The 27,348-nt window shown below is 44.9% G+C and overlaps 1 protein-coding gene across 13 annotated transcripts in view; it reads right to left on the reverse strand.

Moving 5' to 3' along the window:
• The window catches only part of PXYLP1 (2-phosphoxylose phosphatase 1), a 114,236-nt gene that overhangs the window by 46,478 nt on the left and 40,410 nt on the right, over positions 1–27,348 (reverse strand). For 8 of the 13 annotated variants that reach the window (XR_008553945.1, XR_008553942.1, XR_008553948.1 and 5 more), the window contains 2 exons: positions 20,672–20,738; positions 6,421–6,552 (listed from right to left, as the gene is read on the reverse strand). Coding sequence is in view for 1 of the 13 variants with exons in the window: in XM_037525873.2 (XP_037381770.1) it covers positions 6,421–6,499 (79 nt within the window). In the remaining 12 variants the exon portion in view is untranslated. Of the gene's footprint in view, positions 1–6,420; positions 6,553–20,671; positions 20,739–25,600; positions 26,025–27,348 lie in introns of those variants that run through there. The other 5 variants (XR_008553949.1, XR_008553946.1, XR_008553947.1 and 2 more) reach the window with 2 other exon arrangements.

A 27,348-nucleotide genomic window follows, 5' to 3' on the forward strand; every position in this document is an offset into this window, starting at 1 on the left:
CAATCACAGTTATTTTCTTTCCTCACAGACAACAGATCCAAAGCAGCATATAAAAAAGGGAGGGGAGCTGAGAGGTGGAGTAAAATGATGGCTCTGGAGGGAAGAAAGTACCAGAAAAATACAGAACACACATCCCCCCATACCACTCATATATACGCCCCCCATATACACATATGTACATCCCACTCATGCACACACACACACACATGCACACACCACAGTTGCCACACTTGTATGCTCAACACATTCACACAAACACAGCTGGTTAAGCTGGGGCTCTCCCATAGCCCACATGACAATCTGGGGCTAGACAGGCCTCCCTCAGCTTCAGGATCAGACCTGTTCACAAGGCCCCACCTCTGCCTCTGGTTAGTCTCCAGCACGGCCCTGTCTTGTTTACCATGTACCTGCACCAACTCTGCAGGGTTCCAACTCTGCAGCTGAAGGGGCTCCACAGGTGGTGACGGTAGAGAAGGAGGAGTCTGAGCTCCCCTTAAAGGGGCCACCCTCCCAGGCTGCTGGCTTTTACTGACTGCCCCTGTAAGGAGCTGTGGGCCTCAGCTTGTTGGAAAATCTGGTTTTTCAAGAGGCTGGAAATTTGTGTGAAATTGCCTGTTTTAAAACATTGGTAAATAAATTTAAAAAATGTAAAAATAGCAGCTGGGCCACACAAAACAAATCCACAGGCTATTGGTCTAGAGCAGTTTCCACATGGTCCCAGGAGGCCTGACCCCAAGCCAGGGCTTCATGAACAGTGAACACAGTCCCTGAACAGGATTCTCTTAGGGTCTCTCTTATCCTCTGACCTTGAAATCTACACTCTGGAAGGATACTGCACCCATCCGGGCCCAACTTCTCCTCTAATGACCCCTAAGCACATCATGAATGCCACTGCTCTGCCCCCATCATGTCCAGTGGTCTGGGCCTTGCCCTGCTTTTCGTCTTGCTCTGAGCACTCTCCCTGGATCTCCTTATCCAGAGCTACTGAGCCATCCACCCCATATGGGTCACTTTCCAGTCCAGAGCATGCATGTCCTTCAGCCTTGGGCACGCTGACCCAGATGGAAATGGGATGTTTATGTGAATGAATGAATCAGCCTCTGAAATCCATAGCCAGATTCCTATGTGTCAGTGGAATCTTCCCCTATTCTCTTACCACCCTGCCCCCTCTTCCCCACCACCTTCTACGCAGCCCCACAGCATCACCCCAGGCTGCTTGGCTTTGCTTCTTCCTTTCAGGGTCATCAGCACCACCCTCAGTCCTTTATTGGATGAATAAAATGGCCAAGTTGCCTCCAGGCTTCATCCTCCCACCAGCCTCTGAGTAGGTAGTTTTCAGATTCTGTGCACATTAGATTCAAGCAGGGACCTTGCTAAACATGCAAATTTCTACTTTTCACTCCCAAGATTTGGACTCTATAGGAAGGGCCAAAAAAAAAAAAAAAAAAAAAAAGCACTCTCTTTTTGCTTTTGGAACAAGTGTTTTTAACAAGCTTTCTGGGACACTCGGATCAAGATGCTGATGCTGAAAGGCCACACTCTGGGAGACATTGTCCGGAATTGTGGTCTTTCTAAGATATAAATCTGAGGGTGTCTTCCCTGACTAATGGCTCCCAAGCCTTCGATAAAATATGGTGATGGAAGTGGCCCTGACCTCAGTCCAATGTCACAGCTACACACAGGGTGACTAATCCAGCCCCCTCTCTCCCTCTGTCTTTGCACACCTGCCTTCCTCCACCAGGAATGCCCTTTCCAACTTCCTTCTTGGTCAACACCTACTCATGCCTCAAGGATGAAGCTTGATGACACCTCTGCTGGAGTCTTCTCCAACCTCCCAGGCCGGATTAGCTCCTGTCCTCTAGCTCCCCTATCATCTTCCCAAAAATTATCTCTAATTCAGTTTCATTAACAATAGTAATTCTAGGTGTTTTGTAAATATTAGCTCACTTAATCCATTACCAACCTTATGAAATAGGCACCCTCATTATTCACATTTTATAGATGAGGAAAGGTGGCTTGGAGAATGTCAACAACTTGTTTGAGTTCACACAGCTGATAAGTGGCAAGACAAGGACTGACCTAGGCACTCTGGCTCCAGTCCATTCTCGCCCACCTCCCTGCAGCCATTGCTGCCACCCCTCTCCTGCCCTGGCATCTTGCATGCTGTGCGAGTGTCTGCTCATCACTCTCCTCCAATGTATAGCGAGCTCCTGGAGGCCCTTGAGGGATAACTCCCAGTCCGGGGTGCAATGGAGGGAACCTGAAAACATTTACTGAAGGGCAAAGCTGTGCATACTCCTGGCACTGGATCCACAAAGATAGATAACATTCATAAAGCTTTGGGGTCTGAAGAGACGTTAAACAGAATCAGGTTAAATGACTCATGTTCTACTCTTTATAGAGAAATGCACCCCAGTTTGCATACCACCCATTCCACCTCTGCAACACTGACATGTAGAAAGTTCAGACTTATACTTAACTGGCACATGTCTCCACCACCAAGTGCGACACACAGCACTGGTCTGAGTCCTGCACAGAGTTACTTCAGACATCAAAGACAACCCTGGCTTTCGCTTCTCCAGGTTTCCCTCCCCCTTCCACCAAGGATCTGAACTTTCAGTCCATCTTGGACACTTCCCTCTGACATGCTCTGGTCAACTGGAGTCCCACCCAAGAAGTGACACCAAGCTATGGATGACATGTGCCCAGGTTAGGCTGTCCCCAGTCATGCCAATGAACTGATCAAAAACAACTGAAACATATGCTATCTCAAAGGCTTTCCCTGACAACTGGAGTAACAGTAGCCCTGGCAGCCTCTGAGGCACAAGAGTCCTGGTTTCTGAGGATGGCACATGGCAATGTGGCTTTACTATGGTTTTAAAAATTTGCGTTTGGCTCTGTTTGACCCTTCGTTTGATTTCTCTATCTTCCACATATACAAGTGAGACTATCTGGTATCTGTCTTTCTCCTTCTGATTTATTTCACTTACGTAATATCCAGCTCCATCCATGTGGTCACAAATGGCAAGAGTTTACCTTTTTCCTAGCTATAGTATTCTATGGTGTATATATACACCACTTTTTCCTGATCCACTCATTTGTTTTAGAGCAGTTAGGTTATTTTCATAGTTTGGCTATTGTAAATGTTGCTGCAAGATCACAGGAGTGCATATATCCTTCAAATTAGTGATTTTATATTCTTCAGGTAAATAGTGGAGATACGGTGGTAGTTCCACTCCACCTCGGAGTGGAACTGTTGGGTCACATGGTAGGTCCATATTTAATATTCTGAGAACCATGACTACTGCCTGGAATGCAAGGTTCTCACACAAGATCTCCTCTCTCACACCAACATCAAAGAGCAGCAACCGTTAACTCCATTTTACAGAAGAGGAAACAGAGGCTCTTGGAAGTGAAACCTGCCTAGCACGAGGCTGCTAAGAACAGGATTCAAACCCAAGGTAGCTACTTCAGAGGCTGTGGGTTTCTGTACACTGCCACGTGGGAAAGGCCAGCAGTAAATGAGCATTAAAAAAGCATTAAGGTTGGAGTGATGCAGGAAAATGGACGATTACAAATGAGCAGAAACATAACTATTCCTTCACAAGTGTTCACATCTGACCGTCTTTTCTTGCTGCCCAAAAAGAGTCCCTCATTATGAGAAGCCATTTTTCTACTTGCATGTGTTTTAACTAGAACAACTAAAGATATTTATGCCTTACTTGTTCTCTCCCACAATCTGAACATCAGAAATTCAGAATGTTCCTATTTCCAGACTAAAAGCCATCAAGGACTTGAAAATACAAAGTAAATGATTTTCATTAACAGCTGTTAGCACAGAACAAGTCATTAACATATTTTAAAATGAACATATTTTGAAAAACTATAAACTGCACCTTTATCTTATTTGGATTCTTTCCCTACCACTTTAGCCCCCACTGTATTGAAAATTACCCAACACAAAAAAGTAGGTAACGAATATATGTGGGCTCACATATACACTTTCTAATTCAAGAAGAAGGAATGTTTATTTAAACAATCAAATTTTTAAATTTTAACCTGCGTCATAACTTTCTCATATTTGAAACATCAGAAAATGAAAACTACCAACAAGACAAAACAAAATGCAATTATTTCCAAAAACAAAACTGCCTTGCTTACTTAAAGCATGAAGAAACAACCAAGTCATATTTGATAAATTCAAATATATCACCTACAGGAATTATACGAGCTAATTCGGTATTCAAAAATTAGTCAAAAGAAATGGAAAAAAGAGTCCTTACATTTTGGGATAAGGGTGAAAACGTAAGTATTATTTAATACCCCTCTGTATTATGAGCTAGTGCAATTTCTTATTCCATAATGATTAGCAGTCAATAAAGCAAATAAAAACAATTAAATTTCATATTCAGAGACATAGGTAGGTGCCAGAGTTACAGTTTACCTAGAAGCAGAAGAGTAGCAAGAACGTCCATATCTTAATACCTTCCCGGACTGCAACAATCCAAGAATAAAGAGCACAGACCCAGGCAGGCTCATTTAAACAGCAAAATTTTCCTTAAAAAGTATGGCTGAAAATTGGCTCTCCTAAAACAGAAGGTACTTTCAGAAGAGTTATATAAGCAAAGTACACAGGCCAATTCAGGGACATGGAAACCACCTCATGCAAGAGAAACGCAGCAAACACAAGTAACCCACATTCATGTCTCAGAACTTGTCAGCTTCTCAGAATAAAATTCAAGTTTGATTGTAACATCCTGCCTTTCCAACCAGAGGGTGGAAAAATTTTTTAATGAAGTTATAAACAAACTACTGAGAGTCCTAGCACATTTTTTGGAAAGGATTCATATTTAACAGTTCATTAACCATCTGGAGTATCTTGGAATTTCTTATGCTCACCTTCTCTTGGACTCTTTTACTATTCTGGAAGGATCTAATAAGTATCTTTCATTCTCTTTACATGAGAAAGAGACTGGCATGTGTACCAGCTGTGTGCATGGGGATATGTCACAAAACACAGGTGGGTCAGGAAACTTTTCAGCATCTCTTTTCTTCAAACCACTTGTTCCAAATGCCAAGACTGCCCCACGGTGCTCCATGCACTCAGAACAGCTCATTCCTGCACCACCTGCTCTTCTATCCATCATTCAAATAGCAACAGAAACACCACCTCCTTACAGAGCCATTCCTGGTGGTGATGGGTGCCAACCTTTTGTCTCCCATTCACGAGGGCGAGGTGGTTAGATTGAAAGGAGGCAGGTGACTGCAAACACAGTTCCCACATGATACAGGCATGTTCCCAGGAAGGAAAGGGAACTCCAGCCAGCCTGCTTTTCAGAGCAAGTGCAGTCCCACTCATTCATGTGACAATCATTCACAAAACACCTACTATATGGTTGGCAGTGCTGGTACTTGGGGTACAGAGGGAAACGAGACATGGTCCCTGGTTCCGAGGAGCAGACTGTCTTGCAGAAGGAAAGGACAAAAGAAGTGAAGATCATGATACTGCATGGTTAGTGCAAGAAGGGGAACAGGCTCAGGGCATCCTGGATGTACACCAAAGAAGCACCAGACACAGTTGGGGGGGTTCATGGAAGGCTCCCGGAGAAGAGGGCTGAGTGAACTATGTGGATGGAGGTGAGGAGGAGAGCACTCCAAGCTGAGAAGGCTGATAGAACAACCCTAAAGAGACTGGCACATGCAGAGAAGAATGTCAAGCAACTTGGCAAAGCTATGAAATAGAATAGAAGTTGCGAGAGGGGCCACAGGAGGGTAAGGGGCCTCCCAGAAGACCGAAAACCACCACTGAAGGGTTGCTGCCAAGGAGGTGTTGGATCAGCTCTGTGTTTGAGGATATCTGCTCTTGGAGTAGAGAGGTGCATAGACTTGGGGTCCAGCCTGAGCACAGGTTCCCAGAGAAGGGCAAGCGAAGGGTGGTAAGGCCCACTGACTGGTTTCATTAGCCAAGCTCTTGCCTGACCAATGGGACATGCCACGCACAGTCCCGCGGCCCGGAGAGTTGAGTTTGGCACCAGTAACCTAGTTCCCTAACAACTGCGGCCCCACGGCCCATTGTGCTTAAAGTGGACACCCAGGCCTCTGTGGGGTGCAGCCAGAGGAGAAGACAAGTTGCTACTCTGTGTGTCCAGAATCTGGAAATTACCAAATAGTTCAGGAATCCATGCAGAAGCCAAAAATAGGTCACAAGGCCTAGTGAGTGCTCCTGTTCCTCAAGACCAAAAAAAAAAAAAAGCACCGAAAACAACACTCACAGGTTCAAGGTTCCTGCTCATACCTACCCACCATTAGCACCAATACTAAAGGGCTGGGTTGTTTTCAACCTCAGTGTTCATTTCACAAAGGCTCTGCTTCCTCCCCAAAGGGCTCTCTATTTCGGAGTGAGGAGCATGGGACACTCACAGAACTGCAGGCTGAGGCTCAGGAAGGCCAGCAGTGCAGCCAGGGCCAGCAGCAGCAAGAAGCGATTGCGGAAAAGCATTCTTATTTGTTCTATTTGCTCTTCATGGTTTCACCTCAAGCTGGGAACTCATCCTGTGAATAAAGCAGAGGCAATAAATATATGTTGAGAGGTAGAAAACCAAATTTGTCAACTGAAAATAATCCAATTAGCCCAGTCCTCCTGCAAAGAAGGTGAATACTAGTGGGACAATAGCACACTCTATGGTTAATCTTTGCACCCTCCCCCCCATAAGCCCAGTAAAGAATGCTTCCTGCAAATTCATATACATAAGCCAGTTCTCAAAGCTTCAGTAATCAGACATCGACAGGGAATGAGACGCTTTATAGACACGATCTTTCCAAAGGGGAAAATTAACAAAGAAAGTTCACTGAGCACTTATAGTGCGCCAATGAGCTTTTCAATGAGCTTTTTTCAATGAGCTTTTCATGGAACAGCAAAAGCTCACCCATTCTGGTACACAACTTCTAGCTCTTCGACTTTTTTTGATGCACATTTTGCTAAAATGACTCTGGTCTTCTTTGATTTTCACTGTCAGTTACTGCAACAAGTCCTGCAGGAAAGCCTCAGGGGGGTGGCAGGGATGCCAAGCATTTATTTCCTCTCTAAGTAGCCCCAGCTGCTGATTATAGACCATCCCCCACCCCCATCCTGGTCATTTGCCTATTTCAGCCACATCCAGGGGTCTTCCTGCTCCACCAGTTCTAATCTCCTCTAGCCATGTTAAATAGGTGCAAAAGGACTTTTAAAAAAATGCTGAATAAGTCCTTAGTGACCCTTCTGTGAAAAAAGTAAACAGTTGCTGTCGATTTTGCTCCATCAGACTTAGAAATCAAGCTTATTTCCTGATTCTCATTGTGGTTTGAAAGAAACATTGAAAACGAGCACCGTCTGCAGAACAGGTTCTTCAACTGCAGCAAGGTGACAGGAGTCATTTCAAACCTTATTTTTGTGGCATTATCTTTTCCTCCTTTAAACATATCTCCTACAGAACCTCCACAGACAAAAGCAGAAAAAAGCTGTGGTGAGAGTTGCACAACTCTGTGAATTTACTAACACTTTGGGTGTACTGTGTGGTGTGTGGGCTATATCTCCACAAAGGTGTTTGTTTTTTTTTTTAAATATAATATTCTTTTTTATGTTGTATTTTATTTTATTTTATTTTTTAAGATTTATTTATTTATTTATTTATACAAGCACTGGATACAGTCAGAAGCGCGGGAGGGTGAGAGAATTCACCAGAGCCAGAGCGGGGAGCAGAGCAGGCAGAAGGACCGAAGTACACTGCTGAGGGGAGCAGCGGGCGGCAGGAGAGGTCTGCACACCATGTGGGACCCTCCTCCAGTGGCCAGGGAGCAGCCAGGGATCGAACCAGCGCTGCAGGGGCTGCCAGGCAGCTTTGCAACCCAGCGCTCAACCGCTGCACCACAGGGGAGGCCCCACAAAGGTGGTTTTTAAAGAGATACATCTGCAGGAAATGAAACAGGAGGCAGAATCCTGGGGTCCAGCCCCCTGTCCCTCCCCCAATGGGCCCTAGAAGGGAATTTTGAAGTCATTACTTTAAGGGATCTGTCAGTCTGTCTACCAAAAAAGAGAACATTTGTTAGAAGATGGACAAAAATGTACTTGTACCATATGATTGAACCTGTACTTCAAGCCACCTGTTTGCTCTGTTAACAAACAGGTTTCAGTTCCACCCTTTACACAAGCACTGCTCCTGCCCCTTTCCTGGCTGCTCCCAACCAGGGCCCAGGCCTAGTGTCCCAAGAGGATGTGGGGCTCTTCTGGGGACACACCCTTCCTGCACAGGGCAGAGGGACTCGCTAGTCTTACAAAGCTCTGGCATTTCTGGCTAAGACAACACACCACCTTCACTGGTCCTGCCCAGGAGTCAACCTGTTAGGCACCCCAAATAAATGTTTTTAGTTTCCAAAATTCAAACTCACCAAAGCCTCCACCAGAGGGGTTTGAAAGGACACGTACACCCTGAAAGGTAGCTCGTGCTTGGTGAAGAGGATGGCGCATGTAGGGTAAATGGAGTGGTCAGGTTTTGCTATGCCCAACCTTTGCTATGCCAAGGTGCTCATGGGCATCCAATAATGGACACCTGGGCCCAGCAAGCACGGGGCATGCACATGTATGGATGCTCCCACCTGGGCCTAGAGGTGATGGATAAAAGAGCAGCGTCACTGTGAGATGGGGCAACGATGGCAGGGAGGACCACTCTGAGGTGAGACATGAGGTGACTCAAGACTGAGAACACCAAAGAGAATGCCAGAGAGAGGCCAAGAAAGATTTGTGGGGGCCTGGGGGGCTTGGTTGCCTGCCTGCCTCTCAGATACCCCGTGCCCAGCCTGTGCCTGCCTCATTGTATGCCAGCATCCCTGCCTGGGGTCCCTGTGTGCCTGGTTCCCTGAGAGCATTAAAGCCTGAAAAATCCACCGAGGGCTCCTGGACTCTCTTTACCCATCTGCTAGAACCAACAGTAAACCTCCCTGTGCATGTTGGCACTAGACCGACTGCCCTGACCCCCAAGGTGGCTAAGGTGGTAGTGCAAGATAGAACATGGGCTGTTTTGTGGGCACTGCAAATGTTCCCTCCCGAGGCAACAAAGGGTGAGTGCTTGATGCTGACAAACACAATCCCACATATTTAATTATGCATACAACTGGGGTCTAGACCAGTGGTGCAGGGGTGAGAGGATTCACCACTCTTGGGGAGCAGAACAGGCAGATCTACTGAAAAACACTGCTGAGGGGAGCAGCGGGCAAGACAGAAGAGGTCTGCTCTGCCATGTGGGTCAGCTCCCTGGCTAGGGATCGAACTCATGCCACAGTGGCTGGCAATAGCTTGACAGAGCTGAGACTTTAAACCCTGCAGCACCAGGACAATCCCACACATAATATGTCATTCCTGGGTGGCCCTGGGCCCCTGCTTCAGCCTAATAAATTCCTTGCCTGGGGCCCCTGGGAGTCACAATAACCTGCTGTCTGGTACCTTTGACCTTAGGGGATGCCCTTACCAAAGCTCTGATGATTCAACAGGAAAGCCCCCTAAAAGAAAGCTATCTAATTCAAATCCAAGTCACCATCTCTTTGTCCTCTGCCCTGGCCAGACTCTGTTACCTGGCTGCACTCCCGAGGGATGAACATGGAAGGTGACAATATTCACCTGCAAACTGGCCACAGTGTCTTCTAGACATAACCCATGTGAACAGTATACCCTCACACCCAGGACAGGAGCCCCTCAGCAGCCTCCCCAGGTAGCCTCCAACTTTTGCTGTCACTCCAGGAAGCAGGACCATCTAACTGCTCAAAACCATCAGTTCCCTTAGGTTTCATTCATGAACAAAGGCTGAGCCAGTCTCCACCTGGGCCCCTTGCCGTCACCTCATTTACACTCTGTAGGGCAGCTGTGTGTGTTTCTAATGTGCAGAAAGACCCAAACTCAAGGTACACAGTGAGTGAGAGTGACAAGACACAAAATGGACTTCTGTGCCTCTCAGTTTTTGTGTGGGTTAGAGTCTCCCCCATGTCTGCACATCCATTCTAGCTGCAACCTTTGGATCAACACAGAGTAAGTAAACTCTGGACAAGTTCCAGCTTCTCAGATACTCAGAGATGGCCGGCAGCTGCTGGCTAAATAGCCTGGGGGTTTCCGAACCCCTTTGAATGGACTTATTCTACCAATGACCTTCTTATAAGGTCCTCCAAATGGGGGAAAGTGAGTGGAGGATATGGATGGAGGTCAGGCCACAGAATGGGGAGAGGGTTCAGGGCAAATGTCTCCTTTGGGGTATCCCTGGCCTCCCAAAGTGAATGTGCTGAGCTTCATGCCTTCCACACCCTCTGTTAGTCTCTCCTTTTCCTTGACACAAACATTCCAGTGTCCCGGGCTAGGAGTGGGCCTCTGGGGTCTTTCAGAGTTCTAGGGGCAGGAGGCTTCTGATTTTTGCTGTGGACCATGGCAGTAGCATGGGACAGAGAAGGGGGCACAGCATGATAGGGTCTGGCAGGCCTGGGTAGGACAATGAGCTCAGTGACAGCAATTTATTTAACGTCTCTGGATTCAGTTTCCTCATCTGAAAATTGGGACTGCTTGCCTGAGGACTAAATTAAAGGTTAAGTATAACTCCCAGGGTACTGCAAACATTCAAAAGAAAATGGTTTTAACTGGTTTTGTTACCTACTCATCTTCTACCAGTTCACTTTGCTGCTGCTTCCCTCCTCCTGGGAAACAGGAATGGTTTCTTAACCTCTCTGTTGGCTCCTTCAGCCACATGAGGACTGACCATTCACGTGCTCTGGTACACATCTCTCCCCCTGTGGGTAGGGCTCAGTGCTCCCTCTAACCTGGGTCTGGGGAGCAACCTTGCTGGCCCAGAGGAATCAGTCACCCCCATTTTCTGAGCCTGGTGAGGTCTCTCACTTCGGCATGTCAGAATCCAGACCTAACTCTTGGTTGCTCTGTGTTTTGGGTATATGAGGTCTTTCTTCCTGTGCTGGGTCAGTTCTGGTCCTGCAACCACTTCCTGCCTCTACCCTCTCAGTGGATTTTCTACCACACTTGCTGGCAGGTGAGGCTAGGCACCAGAACTGCTAAGCTGGCTGCGTGTGGTTTTACTGAAAACTGCCTTTGCATGCAGGGTGAAACACAGTATAGCTCAGAGTTGGCGTCAGGTGGGTATGAGGAGGAAACAGTCACTACTTGCTGAGCTAAAGCTCAGGTTTATAGGATTTGTTGAGTGTTCACACCTTTCAGGATCCAAGACCATGCAGGTGCCTTCCACACTGACTCTAAACTTGCTGTGGGGCAAATGGGATGAGAGCAGTGAGCAGCAAGCAGGGCGTGGGAGGTACTAATGCACAAGGCTTATCCTGCTTTGCTACTGGTGAACGGTGACACTACTGCCTGGACTCTCAGGCTAGCAGCTGGAGGGTGAGAGACTGCGAGGTGCCGAGGAAAACGGTCCTGGCTGAGGTCTCTTCAACCTGCCAATCGGCAAACCAGGGAGCAAGGTGGTCCTAGAGCATCCAGTTTCGCGAGGCCACCAGCAGATGGAAAACAAGAGCCAGCCCAGACTAAAAATCCACATGGCCAGCCGATCACAAGCATCGTGTTTGCTGTTTGAAGTCACTAAGCTTCGGGAGTTTTATACAAAGCAAAAGTTAACCAATCTAATAAAGCAGAAATGCCTTGCCTCTTTATCAGGAATTCAAAGCCAGGGTCAGGCGCCCCATATCCTCATCTGCAAGCACCACACAGAAAGCTCCATCTTGCCTGCATTCCTCAATATAGTCAGTACTTTTTGGGAAAGGGGATAAATTTAGTTCTAAATTTAAAATGCTGAGGATCTGCTGGGTTAACCAGATGGCTGGGATCACGTGACTGCCTTACTGCTTTTAGCTCCCTGGTTAGTGATATTGTGGCCTATCGGTGGCTCTTCATTGGTGGACACAGGCCTGGGTGTGGGAACGCCCATCTTTCCCCTTGATAGTCTAGGGGTTTCTGCACCTTCCCTCTTCTGACTCTCCTTTGGCAGTATCCAAAGGCCAAATGCCACATAACGGTGTCTCATTATCGTCACTTGTGCTAGGAACCAACCTGGTGTGATCACCACCCTGAAGAAGGGGGGCAGGCAAGGTAGGGGAACACACCAAGCCCCAGGATAAACATGCACCAACTTCTGGAGCTTAGTTCCCTAGAAAAGTTGGAGATGCTGGTGGTCATGCTTTAGTCTTAATTTTTTAAATGGGGAAATAAAAATGAGAAAATCCAAAAAATTCACATAGATTTGCAGGTCCTTGTGTTTGCAGCTGAACATAGGACCCCACTGTGTGTGCACGTGTGCTGTCCAATTCTTCACTGGGGTCACTTTTTTATTGGGAGAGGCTGACAGGAGCCCTGATGTGGTAGAAAGGAAGAGGCCCCGGAGACAGGCAGGTCTGTGACAGTTCCCTGCTCTGCCACTTATTTCCTGTGTGACCTCCTGACTGGTTCTACTTCTCTGAGTCTCAGAATCCCGACCTTTAAATAAGATTGGGGCTGAGAGTATGAAGGAGCAGGAGGCAATGACGAGCGAATACAACACGCAGAATACCTGGCCCGGAGCCGGTAAGCTGTGTTGGCCTGCTGGGCTCTAAGGAACTCACACAATCCCTCACCATCATGGAAACAAAGATCTACCCTTTTCCTGAGCTGTTGTTCATGCCCCACTGGTGGTTCTTTTTCCAAATCCCGGTCCCACCCCCACCAGCCACTTCTGCAGGCCCCGCTCCTGGCTCCTTGACCGCGTGAGCCTTGCTTGGGGCTGACTCAGCTGCAGAGTCCCTGCCTCACTGCAGGTTTTCCAGCCTGGAACATCTGTCTCAGCTTCTGCTGGACCCTACCCTAAGAGGAGCACACCAGCCAGCGGGCTCCCTCTGCTCTCCAGAGCCCTCTCCCTGTTTTTTGAACCCTAGGGAAGGGGCTTGCACAGTCACGCTAGAAATGAGGCAATTCTTGGATTCCTTCTGGCCACTTTCCTCCATATTTCTTCCACAGGGGTTCCATGGGGTCTACTGCAACTCCCCAGACACCCCAAGTGACAGTCAGAACTGTGGGCTCACAATGGAAACTCCATAGCCGAATCACTCGCAGTCCAGAAAGTCAAGTCCCTGGGAAGTGTCACCCCCACATCAGCAGGTGAGGCCTTGTGCTATTCTCACCTACTGCAGTGTGGCTCCCGCGGCTCTTAATCCCACACATCTCTCAAGTTCCATCACCTTCTATGGACAAGAGGCTCCATATGGCATTATGACCAAATCCAATTTATGTAAATAATTCAGTGGAAACAACTGTTTTATGTTCCAAACTGAACTTAGAACAGTTACCAGTTTAGTCCTCTGTGCTAAACCCACATGGTAAAAATATCTTAAATCCAGAAATAGTATTACTCTGAATTCCTAGTGAGACAGCAAAAAAAATAAACAGAAAACTCAGCCAACTTAATTCAAATTTATGACAGATTTAAATGGTGAAAGAAAATACTTTAGAATATAATTTTGAAAAAAGTACTAATAGGCAGTTCTCATATTATGGTAAAACATCACTTCTGAATTTAAGAGGAAAAAATGTGGTTCAGGCATTTTTCAAGGTACTATGTTATCACCAGAGATTTCCAAAGCCCAGGCCCTGACTGATTTTTTTACTTTCTAAGAGCTTAAAATGCCATGTCTAGTGACCCTGGTCTCAGGATCTCCTTGAGGATCCATAGGATTTAGGATTTTAAACGTGGCTACAACTGCTTGAAAGAAAAATGCACATTCAATTACCTCTCACCTGTGTAGTTAAAATATCATTACTAGAAATAGGAAGATGGCATTAAGGAAAATGTTTTAGATGTAGTTTACATTTTAATTTGTTGGGTCCTAATCATTTTGGCTTAAATAAATACAATATTATAATTTACAAAAATCCTCAAGTCTATAATTGTGAACTAAATATATACGAAGCAAAGGTAAAAACTACATCTTAATAGAATCTCCAAGGTCACCTCAATGTGGAGCTTAATTGCAAAATCAAAGATACTTGGCTAAGAATACACCAGCCTTACAGTCTGATGAATGACAGACAAATTCCAGAACTTCCTGGAAACCCTAGCAGCACTATGGGCACCATGGTGGCTGCGGTCTCCAGAAGTTATTCACATTCCAGGGATCTCAGCTAATTTGCAGGCTTGGTTCTAAAAATTGAAACCAATTCATTCATTCAGTCAGTTGGCTCAATACAACTTATTTCCAATATGCCACCCATTTGGGTGCCATTCAAAATGCTGAGGACACAGAACACAGGAGATAGTTTCTGCCAATTTAAAACTTGAAACTCACAGCTGAAATGTATTAAAGTATTTATTAGAGAAATGATAAGAGACCTAGAATTTGCTTTAAAATATCCTGAGGAGCTACCATATGACCCAGCAACTCCCTAGAGATCCACCCAAAGGACACAAAAACATTGATTCAAAAGAATACCTGTACCCTTATGTTTACTGCAGCACTATTCATAACAGGTAAAACCTGGGAACAACCCAAATGCCCAAAAATAGATGACTTGATTAAGAAGATGTGGTATATATAACACAATGGAATACTATTCAGCAATCAAAAAAGATAAACTCATGCCATTTGCAGCAACGTGGATGGAGCTGGAAGGAATTATGCTCAGTGAAGTAAGTCAGGAGGAAAAAGAAAAATATTGGATGGTTTCACTTATAGGAGGAATACAGGGGAACCAAATAAGACATCAGGGGAAAAAAATAACAGTACAAAACACAACAAAACAAAACAAAAACAAAGAGACAATTATAAACCAGAGACATCCTGCAAGGGAGGAGGCGGGAGAAGGATCAGAGGGAGGGAGGGAGGCTCAGGGGACTGAGGTGATGGTGCACGGGTGCATCCGTGAAGGAAATTCTATGGGGACTATACCTGAAGGGGTGGGGGGAAGTAAACATTGTATAAATATGATGTAAAAATACATATAAAAAATATAAAATAAAATAAAATATCCTGAGGGGCAGGGAAGTTTAGGTGGAGGGAGGTTGAGGGGGAATTAATGAAGCAAGATTGGCAAAATGGTGACAATGGCAGAAGCTGGATGATGGGTGGCTGAGGACACATGATACTTCTGCTTTTGGGTATTTTGAGTCAAAAAATTTTTTCAGTTTTAAGGAGTTAAAAGAAAAAGCAGCCCCAGTTTGGTCAGTGGAGCGATGAGTAATCAGACTGTTAGGTCACATGAAACCAGTGCCATCGTGAGGAAGCAAGATCCAGGCCCTGAGAGGAAGGGTTAGGTTTCCTGGCAGAGGCTCAGCCAGAGCTCAACCCTAAAATTCATTGGAGCTGGTGCATTTGTAATTACAATTTAGGAAAACAGAATGAACCAAAGAAATAGCACTAAGGAAGACTATCTTGCCTGTTAGGGGAAAGTAGAAGGAGCCAGAGAAGGGATGTGGGTTGGTACCAGAACCACCCAACAGCTGCACAGTTTCTGTTGCACATGTAGTAGATTCTGCAGCAGCTGAGAAAGCTAACTGCCCAGAGGCCCCACAAGGTCAGGGTGAGGGCACCCTTGTCAGGTCACTGACTCCCAATGCAGGCCAGTTTACCCACGGACCCCAAGTAGTCCACCACCAAAGGGACCAGACAACATACACAAGGATTCCCACCCGCTCCCTAACATCCCTTCTGGGCACGAAGTCACTGACTCCCAGGTGGGAGCAAAGAGGTTTGATCCCAGGAGCCATGCCACCAAACAATTGCAGCTTGAGGCACAGGCCCACTCCATGGTCTGGCTCTCATTTTCTAAGACCAGGGTGCTCTTAGTGAAAAGCACCAGGACCCTTTGGAAGTACAGGGCAGAAGCAGGTCCTGACCCACTCAGGAGGGGCAATACTTTAAAGGGGCACAGCCGTGCATGATGCCAGCCCTGGACCAGTCTTCCCTTTGCCCTATGACTGGCCCTCCCAGGAATCCTCTCTTACCCAGGCACTCTCCTCCTGAAAAAAGTCTGTTTTCTACCCCAGAGTAGCAAAGGGTGATGTAACCACAACAACATCATGCTCAGATGACACAGGGGTGACAACAGTCACTTTGAGTATGGGGTAGCCAGCAGGGGGCCAATTAATGCTGCAGACGGAGAAGCTGGCACTGGATGCCGGTGGCATCGAGCCCAAAGCTCTCCTGCTCTGTTTTCAAGGCTCATGATGATCTGGCCATATCCAACAAATCCTACCCAGTCCTTCCCATAACTCACAGTTAAACGCAAGGGCTCAGGGACCTGTTGGCTAGGTATAGGGCCCTTCGCTAACCCTTACTGTGCCTCACCTTCCCTGTCTATGAAATGAGAACAAACCCAGGGTCCAGAGCAGAGGCTGTGTAAGGGCTGATGGGGTTAATCACTGTTAAGGATACAGTACCTGGCTCCTAATGAGCTCTCTACAAATGCCTACAGTAACTTCCCTTATGATTTTAATACCCACCACTCCTACTCAGGTACCCATCGTTTCTACCTTGTTTCTGCCTCTACCCTGAAGTAGAATACCTGCCAGACTGTGTCAGAGAAAATCAGTCTGAAGAGGTTTTACATACCACCTGGTTCAAGTACCTTGTTTGACTGGAAGACAGACCAGCACAAGTTGGAACTGGCACAAAGCTTCAGGTGGTTTGGGGAGCTTGGCTCTTGGGGCTCAAACCCCTGTTTCACAATCAGAGACTGGCTTTCAGCACTCTGCCCTTATCATGTCTTTCTCCATACTGCAGCACACCCAATGTTACAGAATCTTCTAACTGTCCCCCATTGTCCATTCTCTCCTCCTTCTGACTAACAGAATCCTCTAGCTTTTAGCTGGATATAAGGCCACCCAGCTAGAAATAGTGCTTCTCAGATCCCCTTGCAAGTGGTTGGTGTCAGGTGATCAAATTCTGGCCAATGAGCTGTGACTGGAAATAAGTACAATTCTGTGTCAAAAGGGAGCACTTGCCCCACTCTACTCTGAATTTCTTTCTATCCCCCCTTCCTGGGCTCTGAAACACTGCTGGGGTGTGAGTAGCTTTCTCGATGCACATGGAGATATCTGTGTGGACAACCCAAGGCAGGCCACTCATCTCCTTGACTGCCAACCAGCTCAGATGGTTTGGGGAGAGAAAAATCAATCTCATAACCTTTTAAAGCCATTGTTATTTCACTTCCATTAAAGCAGTCAACCAATATCCTAACTAGAACTTGCCATTAGCACTAAAGAACATGGATTCTTTTCATGGGGCCCCTCTGTAGGGCGTGATGAGTGGGCACACACACACTCATGATGGATTGCATCAAGCAGAGAAATCTTATCACCCTCCAGCCTGAACGTCAACTCATAGAAAGGACATAAAGGATATTCGGTCATAGAAACCTTTGTATCTATGAAGAACGCTTGTGTAAGGGGCAGGTTTTCTATGATCCAGCAGACCGGGTAAAGGAGGAGTCAGACTCCTCAGTGGTTTTTGCAGGTATTTTATTGGGATTTACCCGGTAGACAGCAGGCAAGGGTGCTGGGGGGCTGAGGGGCTGGCAGGCCTCCCAGCCCCCAGCAGATCTTCACTCTAACTGGCCTCTCCAGCCTTCTCTCAGCTTCTGCTTCTCTTACTTCTCTCTCGGCTTCTCTTTTGGCTTCTGCTGGTGTCCCCGTGATGCCGCCCTTAAAAAGCCCAGGTGAATCCCATCTACCTATGCCCACACCCTACTCCAGGTGCCCGCCATCAGGCATGCATTCAGGACCGCAAGGACCCATCATCTATCCTGATGGCAGGAGGGCAGAAAAGCCTGACATTTTTCCTTACCCTACAGTCCACCCCCTCAGGGTTTCTGCCATACAGTGTATATATATATATATATATACACACACACACACAATTTTCTTAGCAAGCATAAACAATGCAGCCATGGCCCACAAAAGCAAATACATCACAATATAACAAAATACAACAGAACACAAATAAGTCCAGGCAGGGCCCCAACCTAGAGGCAAAAGACAATTATTGGTACCAGCAGATGAGCCACCAAATCTGCTGCCGAAGGCACTGCTCATATGAGGGAGGGGAATCACTCATGGCATCTACTGTAACACGCCAGGAGCCGTCAGACTTCCTGACCTTCTCTGACTGTAGTCTCAGCTACAAGCCACACACAGCATCCACCCCCAGGATGCACTCACTCCTGGATTGGGGATTCTCTACTCTTTGGGGGTAATCGCCCAACCCTCAGGGTTTCTGTCTACGATCACTCCAACACTCGGCTGTCATAGCCACCAATGCAACACGTAGACCCCTGCACTCAGGCCAACCCATTGCACAAGCACATGGGTCGGGGATCCAAACTCTACATGCGGCCTCTCTTGGGTCCCGTCTTCAGCTTGGGCTCCACCCCAAGCCACGTTCCCCACCCGTCCCCCAAGGATGGGTTCCTCAGCTCCTCACCCTCACTCGACAACGTGCAGGGCATCACCCACAGGTGATTTTACGAGACTCACAGGTCTTCAGTATACTTAGGCTGCTTAACAGCCGCTCAAGCCTTCCCAAACTTAGCATCAGCACCAGCCTTTGCCTTCTCAGTTGGCTTTTCTCCTCTGCCTGGCTGCTGGGCATCCACAGGCTGCTTTTGGCCATCAAGGCCCACTGGCCACCCCCAGATTCTCAAAAAAAAAAAAACATAACCTGTCAAGGTCCTCCGCCTTCTGGCGGGATTGACAGTCCAAGTCCATTAGGCCAAGTTCGTTGGCCTCTCCCTGAATCAGCACTGGCGAGCTCCGAATCATGGTCCTCTTCGCCGATGATTCTTGCTGCCTCAGGGGTCGTTGTCTGGTCCTTTCGGGCAACTCCTTCATGCCAGGTCTTGTCCTGTAGCTCCTGGACCTTGTCCATCTCCTGTGCCGCCATGATGCCTCCAGTGTTGTCACAGGCAAACAGTCTGTTATTCCTTAGTCCCTCCAGGTCTTCGGAGGGCTCCATACTCGTCTGCAAGGATCATCCTGCCAACTATGCCAATTGTAAGGGGCAGGAAGGAACACTGAGCAGGTTTTCTATGATCCAGCAGACCGGGTAAAGGAGGAGTCAGACTTCTCAGTGGTTTTTGCAGGTCTTTTATTGGGATTTACCCGGTACACAGCAGGCAAGGGTGCTGGGGCCTCCCAGCCCCCAGCAGGTCTTCACTCTAACTGGGCTCTCCGGCCTTCTCTCAGCTTCTGCTTCTCTTACTTCTCTCTCGGCTTCTCTTTTGGCTTCTGCTGGTGTCCCCGAGATGACGCCCTTAAAAAGCCCAGTCTTAGCCCAGGTGAATCCCATCTACCTATGCCCACACCCTATTCCAGGTGCCCGCCATCAGGCAAGCATTCAGGACTGCAAGGATCCATCATCTATCCTGATGGCGGAAGGGCAGAAAAGCCTGACATTTTTCCTTACCCTACAGCTTGGTTGCAGTTAACAGAAAGCCCTAGCTAATGCAAAGGGATCTGGGACTCATAAATACTCTTATGTAACAAATCCTAGTGTTAGGAACAGCTGCTCCAAGTTTAGTGAGGTAACTCAGCAAGTCAAAGGAATCACTGGGAAGCCAAAATGTTTCTATCTTGGGCTCCCTGCCATCCTCCATGTCTGTCCTGTTTCTAGGATGGGCTTCCCTAAGGATGACAAGTTGGAGGCCATACTCCCAGGTATTACAGTCACCCTGACAATATGTAGAGGCAGAAGGGACAATCCTGCTCACATCTACTCAAGAGCAAGGAGACCTTTTCCAGAAACCTTCCAGCAGACTCTAATGCCCAACTGCCAGAACTGTGACATGTGCCAACACCAAACCAGGCACTGGCGGGGCGTGGACTACATTGACTGGGTAAAACCAATCAGGAATCTCCTCCAGGAGACCCAGTCAGGGCAGGAGCAAGGGGTCTGAACAGAGAGTTCTGTTGGGAACGAGGCAGCGACAGCCCACAACTAGAGAAGATCTGACAACACTCGCAATTATTCTACAAAATTATTCTCAAACCTAGTCATCTGATGACAGGACCAGCACTTTTCAGATCTAGCAATCAAAGCACATAGAGTCTTAATTATATGTTTAAAAAATATCAGGGCTGGTGTGCTCAAGTATAATCTGGCAGTGACAAGGGGTAGAGCAGCATCCTTCAGCCTCCTGATGACACGTTCCACCAAGACTTTCTTCCATGCTTTACATGTTTTTAAATATGCAGCATGAATTATTTAGCTACCATTTCTTTCTAAAAAGGATTTGAGGCAGATAATCTACAGCTTTAGTATTTTTAAATCCCTAAGATATTAACATTTTTCTCTTCATTTGTGAACTGCATATTTCTACACTCTCTCCTTGGAGGCTCTTCCCAGCTCCACAAAGGACAAACCTGTCAAGGCAGCTGATCATTTTTCAGGACCAGAACAGACTGAAATAATGGATTCATCAAGTCAGGATTTTCACTTTTACATCCTCTTTACTTATTTTTCTGACATTTTGGGAGAAGTCTGTTCCAGCCAACTTTGCTGCTTTGCTATTTCTTAAGATTTAGAAGTAGCTACTGGCACTCTTATTTTAGAATGTCAAGAGCAACTATAAGTACCTCAACAAGAAAAGGAGAACATGTAGTTGGCATGATTTACTCACCACAAAGCCACTTTAAAAATATAGCTGAATCTTGTTATTTTGCAAGCAAACTTGTCAATTAAGTATCCTAAAATATCAAGGAAAACCCAAAATGATTAAATAGGAAGGAAATACAAGTGGTGTGCAATAAAAGTTAGAATGGTAAAAGTCAAAATTTTAAAGCAAAAAAAAAAAAAAAATACACAAAGGGAGGGGGCTTAAAAGGTCCTGAGAATTACAGCTTCACAATATGAATCTGGCACTTGACAGTATAGGAATGCTTCCTGAAACCTGCATTTTGTATATTAATGATTCTGTACAGGAGATTTTGTTCTGGATGGGTACATGGATGGGAGCACTCATGCACACTAGATATCAAAGGTGTTTTTCAGGCTGGGAGCACATCACCCATTAAGCTTGACACAACCCTTGATCACTGCCAGCCCATTCCATGACTCTAGGATACTAGGTTTTGGGCAAATTATAATCAATGACAATGCTGGAGGGTAGGAACTTCATCCTCTTAAAATATCTTTTAACAAACTGATGGGTGGTTCAGTGGGTGGCTGAAAGCATGCCTGTCAGTACAGGATGAGTCTTCCTGCCCATGGAGGTGGTTAAGTGTGAGCAGTCACCTGATGGGGATGCCATGGGGCCCCTCTATGTGCTGATACCCAAGGATTGTGGTTCAGATTCCAAAACAAGATCTGAAAACTAATTTGTTTTCTTTTTTGCTCCTTTGCACTGGTAGAGAGATAGTAGAACCAAAACAAGCTAAGGGCAGTGTCACATAGAATCATAGACATTTTGTTTGGGAAAGGATCTGAAGTGCTTTCTAACTCCTTTCCAGTAAAGTAGGGAACAACACTGTTACAACCTCCAAAGCTTGGGTTCAGCTTAGGTTAAAATCATGATAAAACACAAGCCTCAAAGTCAATGGTACTCATCATATACAATGGTGAAAAGTTGAGACCTTTTCCTCTAAGCTCAGGAAAAAGATGAAAATACCCCTTCTTTGTGCACTTACTGTATTAGAAGTCTTAGCCAGAACAATTAATCAAGATAAAGAAATAAAAGCCATTCAAGAAAGGAAGAAGTAAAACTGTCTCTTTTTGTAGATGACATGGTAATCTATATAGGAAATATACATAGGAAGACTCCAACAAAAGCCCTGTTAGAACTAATAAATGAATTCAGTAAAGATGCAGGATACAAAATCAACATACAAAAATCAGTTACATTTCTACACATTAATAATAAACTATTAGAGAAATGTAAAAGACATTCCATTTACAACTGCATCAAAAGAATAAAATATCTAGGAATACATTTAACCAAGAAAGTGAAATATCTGTACCCTAAAACTGTAAGACATCAATGAAAAAAATGTAAGACAGGGCCTCCCCGGTGGCGCAGCGGTTGAGCGCTGGGTTGCGAAGCTGCCTGTGGCCTCTGCAGTGCCAGTTCGATCCCTGGCTGCTCCCCGGCCACCAGAGGAGGGTACCACATGGCGCGCAGACCTCTCCTGCCGCCCGCTGCTCCCCTCAGAAGTGTACTTCGGTCCTTCTGCCTGCTCTGCTCCCCGCTCTGGCTCTGGTGAATTCTCTCACCCTCCCGCGCTTCTGACTGTACCCAGTGCATGTATAAACAAAACAAACAAACAAATAAATAAATAAATAAAACATGCCTCTATTAAAAAAAAAAAAAAGTAAGACAAATACGCAGAAAGATATTCCACACCTATTAGAAGAATGAATATTGTCAAGTTGGCCTTATTACCAAAGTGACCTACAGGTTCAGTGGCATCTCTATCAAAATCCCAATGGCATTTTTCCACAGAAATTGAAAAAAAATCCTAAAATTTCTATGGAGTCACAAAAGATTCCCAAAGGCCAAAGCAATTTTAAGAAAAAACTAAGCTGGAAGCATTTTGTTTCCTGATTCCAAACTACATTACAAAGCTATACTAATCCAAAAATGTATGCTATTGCAAAAAAAAAAAAAAAAACAACAAAACAGACACATAGATCAATAGAAGAGTGTAAAAATAAATCCACACACATACGGTCAATTAATTTACAACACAGATGCCAAAAATATACAATGTGGGAGGGGGGAGAATAATCTCTTCAATAAATGGTGTTGGGAAAATTGGATATCAACATGAAACAATGAAAACTGGATCACTACCTCACACCATAACATAAAAATCAATTCAAAATGAATTAAAGTAGAGAAAAGTAAGAAATCACAAATCTCCTTAGGAAAACATGTGTTAGCTCCTTGATGTTGGTCTTGGTAATAATTCTTTGGGTTTGACACTAAAAACAAAGACAATAAAAGCAAAAATCAACAAGTGAGACTGTATCAAAACAGCTTATGCATAGCAAAAGAAATGACAAAATGAAAAGGCCACTAACTGAATGGGAGAAAGTATTTATAAATCACACATTTCTACATTTTGGATTAGGAGTTACTACGCAAAATATACAAATTATTTACACAACTCAATAGTAAAAAACTAATGATTCAATTTTGAAAATGGGCAGAGGAACTAAAAGGTGTTTTCCCAAGAAGACATACAAATGGTGAACAGGATATGAAAAGACTTACACCATTGCAATTTGGTAGTTTGTTAAAGCAGTTTAATGCTAATCCTAACTAATACTTACCATTTATAAAAAGCAAAGCCAGGATCCTTATTTACACAATAGTTTCCACAGGCATAAGTTACATGAATGTATATTCTGTACTATTATCACATCTGTCTATTAACTGTCTATTTTGCTTATTCTGTACTATTATCACAAAACTTTGCCCTGTCTACTAAATAGGGCAAAGAACTAGTATATAATACCTGAGTTTTAAGAGTCATTTTCCAAGGTCTGTTGCATCAGGAGCTGGGCACATGTGCACATGCGGCAGAACATTGCAGTGGTAGGATTGTTGCAAATAACAAACTGTACTAGATAATAGTGCTGTGAGCTCTGCTGGCTCTGCTCACCAACTTTGTGACAACTAATCACAGATCAGTGATCTGGCATCTGAGGCAATTAGGATAGTGATCTATGCTTCCTGTCCTCAAGTTAAGAATATACCCTCCTTTTGGTATGTCAATCATTGTTACAGATTAGTTGAAAAAACAATACAAACTCTTGTTCTTCCCATAAGGACAGTCTTCATAATGTTCCTAACAGGTAGTCATCAGAACACTGGCCCTTCAGTGGTTTCCCAAAATGCTCTTAGACTGACAGCCAAATCCTGCCCACAGTCCCACTGTCAGTACAGTCTTACCTCAAGCCCCTGCACTCTAGCCCCTCAGCCACTCTGGCCATCTCTCAGGCTCCCTAGGGCCTGTGTCCATGCGTATTCTCTGACAACCCAACCAGGAAGTGGGTCAGCTGAGCAGATGTATGAGGTCTCAGTCCACAAGGAGCACCAACCTCCCCACAGTTTGCACCTGATATGAAGCAAACTGTGCCCCTGTTTGGAGCAGAGGAAGGATGTGGGGGCCCATAGGCACGTTGGAGTCAGGATACAAAGTCATAAAACTGTCTTCTCAAGAACAGTCTGGCGAGCCCAGGCAGGTAGGGAGGTTTGGAGGCAAGGAGGAAATGCCTGGGGGCACAGAGCAAGAGAATATGTGACTGTAGTGCATGTCCACAAACTTGTGTAACATCTCCCATCAAGAGGAGTTACCTGAGTTGACTCTGGGACAGCCTGGCTAAGCAGAATGGGAAAGAAACAATGATGTGTGACATCCAAGGCCAGGTGAGAAAAGTCCACACAGATTCTACTGAATTCATTCTCTCCTGGGTCACTAGCTTTGGAACCCTAAAGTCACTATGCCAGAAGCACCACATGAGAGACTACCTCCAAACCACAATGCCCAGGAAGCCCAAACTGCTTAACTCATCTGAATTAAGGCATCAGGCATATGGGTAAGGAATCCTCTGGACAACTCAGGATCAGCTATAGCCTGAATAACCTCAAGTGTGGAAGGCCTCTGTGAGAAATGTTGCCTGTTGTGGGCCATCTGCAGAACACTGGAATAACTGTAAAATGACAGTAGTTTAAAGCCACCAACTTTGGGGATGATTGTCATGCAGCAATAGTAACCTCCAGAAGGCTATTAACTGTCAGTCTTGTGCCCCCCAGTGCCAAGAACAGTGCCTGGCCAGAACAAGATGCTCAATGAATATTTGCTGGAGTCAGATACATAAACTATCACTAAGTCTGATGTCATGGACCCTGCCTATATATATTTTTAGGACTTTTATGATTTCAGGTTTCACTTTCAATTCTTTAATTCATTTTGGTTGATGACATACGGGCCCAGTTTCAGTCTTCAGTCTTCCCAACACCATGTATCAAAGAAACTGTCCTTTCATCTTTATATATTTATACTCTTTTGTTATAGATTAACTGACCACATATGTACAGGTTTATTTATGGGCTCTGTTCTGTTTCATTAATCTGTTTGTTTTCATGTCAATACCATACTGATTGATTACTATAGTTTTGCAACACAGTTTGAAATTAAAAGCTGTGATGAGACCTAAATAAGGGACCAGGAAAAATACTAATTATTATAAAGTAAAAATCAAAATCAACAAGAAACTATAAACCAGAGACACACACAGGGGGAGGGAAGTGAGGGAGAAAAGGGAGTAGGATCAAAACAAGGGGGTGGTGGGAATTGTATGGGGACTATAACAACCAAGATGAAAATGCATACATTGTGCAAAAATGAAAAATGATGTAAAAAATATATAAAATTAAAAAAAAATTTTAAAAGGCTGTGATACTTCTAGCTTTGATCTTTTTTCTCAAGAATTTTTTTCAGCGTCTGTGAAAAATGCCTTTGATTAAATCTGTAGGTTGCTTAGGGTAGTATGGGCAATTTAACATTAATTCTTCCAATTCACGAGTACAGAATGTTCTACTTACCTGTGTCTTCTTACATTTTTTCATCAATATCTGTAGTTTTCAGTGTATAGATCTTTTCACTTCCTTGGTTAAATTTTTCCTAATAAATTTATTCTGTAAATTTTACTCTTTCAATAAAATTGTTAATGGAATTATTTTCTTAATTTTTCTGCTAGTTCATTATTGGTGTATACATAGAAACACAGCAGATTTTTGTGTATTGATCATGTTGTATGAATTTGCTGTGTGAATGAATGAACACAGGACAGGCTCACTACAGCTACAGCAGACCATCTGCTCTGCCTTTCCCATGGGTGCATTCCCTCTCCTCCATCCCTCTACCTTTCCCAACTACTGGCTCCTGATCAGCCATTGGATCCCAGGTCAAAGATCACTTTCTCAGGGAAGCTGCCCTTGAACTCCTCTGTCTAGATAAACATCCTGCTTGACACTCAAGTCAGCCAATATTTCCCCTTCACGACACTGTGCAAGACTATTATTACATAAGCAAAGAACCATGCTGCAATTCCTAGCTGGGCTTGACCGGAGCCACCTGGCAGCATGAACAGTGTCTGTTCACAAGTGTATCTGCAGTGCTGGACAAAGTCTGGCACAGAGCTGGCTGATAGCATGTCAGAAAATTTCTGGAGACTGGCAACACATAGCTCAGCTGTTTTTATTCACATCACTTCTTTTTAAATTAGTAGAAAAGGTTTAGTTTGATTTTTGTTGGTGTTTCAACTAGGACATACAGAAGAAGAAAATTATATTACCAATTTATATCAAAACACTTAAAAAATTTTGAAGTAACATTGCTTTATAACATTATATGGGTTTCAGGTGTGTATCACTAAAGATCACATCTGTATACACTATGTTAAGTTCAGCACTAAAAGTCCAATTCTAGGGCCTCCCCGGTGGCGCAGCGGTTGAGCGCTGGGTTGCAAAGCTGCCCGCAGCCTCTGCGGCACCGGTTCGATCCCCGGCTGCTCCCCGGCCACCAGAGGAGGGTCCCACATGGCGCGCAGACCTCTCCTGCCGCCCGCTGCTCCCCTCAGCAGTGTACTTCGGTCCTTCTGCCTGCTCTGCTCCCCGCTCTGGCTCTGGTGAATTCTCTCACCCTCCCGCTCTTCTGACTGTACCCAGTGCTTGTATAAACAAACAAACAAATAAATAAATAAAACATGCCTCTATTAAAAAAAATCTAAAAAAAAAAAAAAGTCCAATTCTATTCTTCATCACACAGTTATCCCCTATGTCCCAATTTACCTACTCCCCTTTTTCCCTCCCTTCTGGTAACCACTAATTGGTCTTATAGTCTAAAAGCTTATTTTTCTTTCATTTAGTTCATCTGTTTGTTTTCTCTCTATGTAAGTGAAATCACATGATGTTGGCATTTCTCCATCTGGCTTAGGTCAATCCATCCTGTTATAAATGATAGGCGTTCATCTTTTTTATTCCTGAATAGTATTCCAGTGTATGTATATACCAAATCTGCTTTATACATTTGTCTGTCAATGGGTGTTTAGTTTATTTCCAGTCTTGGCTATTGTAAATAATACTGCAATAAAAATGGGGGTACATATATCTCTTCAAATTAGTGCTTCTGTATTTTTCTGGAAATACCCACAAGTAAGATAACTGGATTACATGAAATTTCTATTTTTTATCCTTTGAGGACCTCCATACTGTTTTCCATAATAGCTGTACCAATTTATATTCCCACCAAGAGTAAGTTTATTACAAAATATTTTATTTTGGGATGTGAT

This window comes from Talpa occidentalis, unplaced genomic scaffold (assembly GCF_014898055.3).
Source record: "Talpa occidentalis isolate TD23 unplaced genomic scaffold, MPIMG_talOcc4v2.1 talOcc4.4, whole genome shotgun sequence".
Taxonomy (NCBI): Eukaryota; Metazoa; Chordata; class Mammalia; order Eulipotyphla; family Talpidae; genus Talpa; species Talpa occidentalis.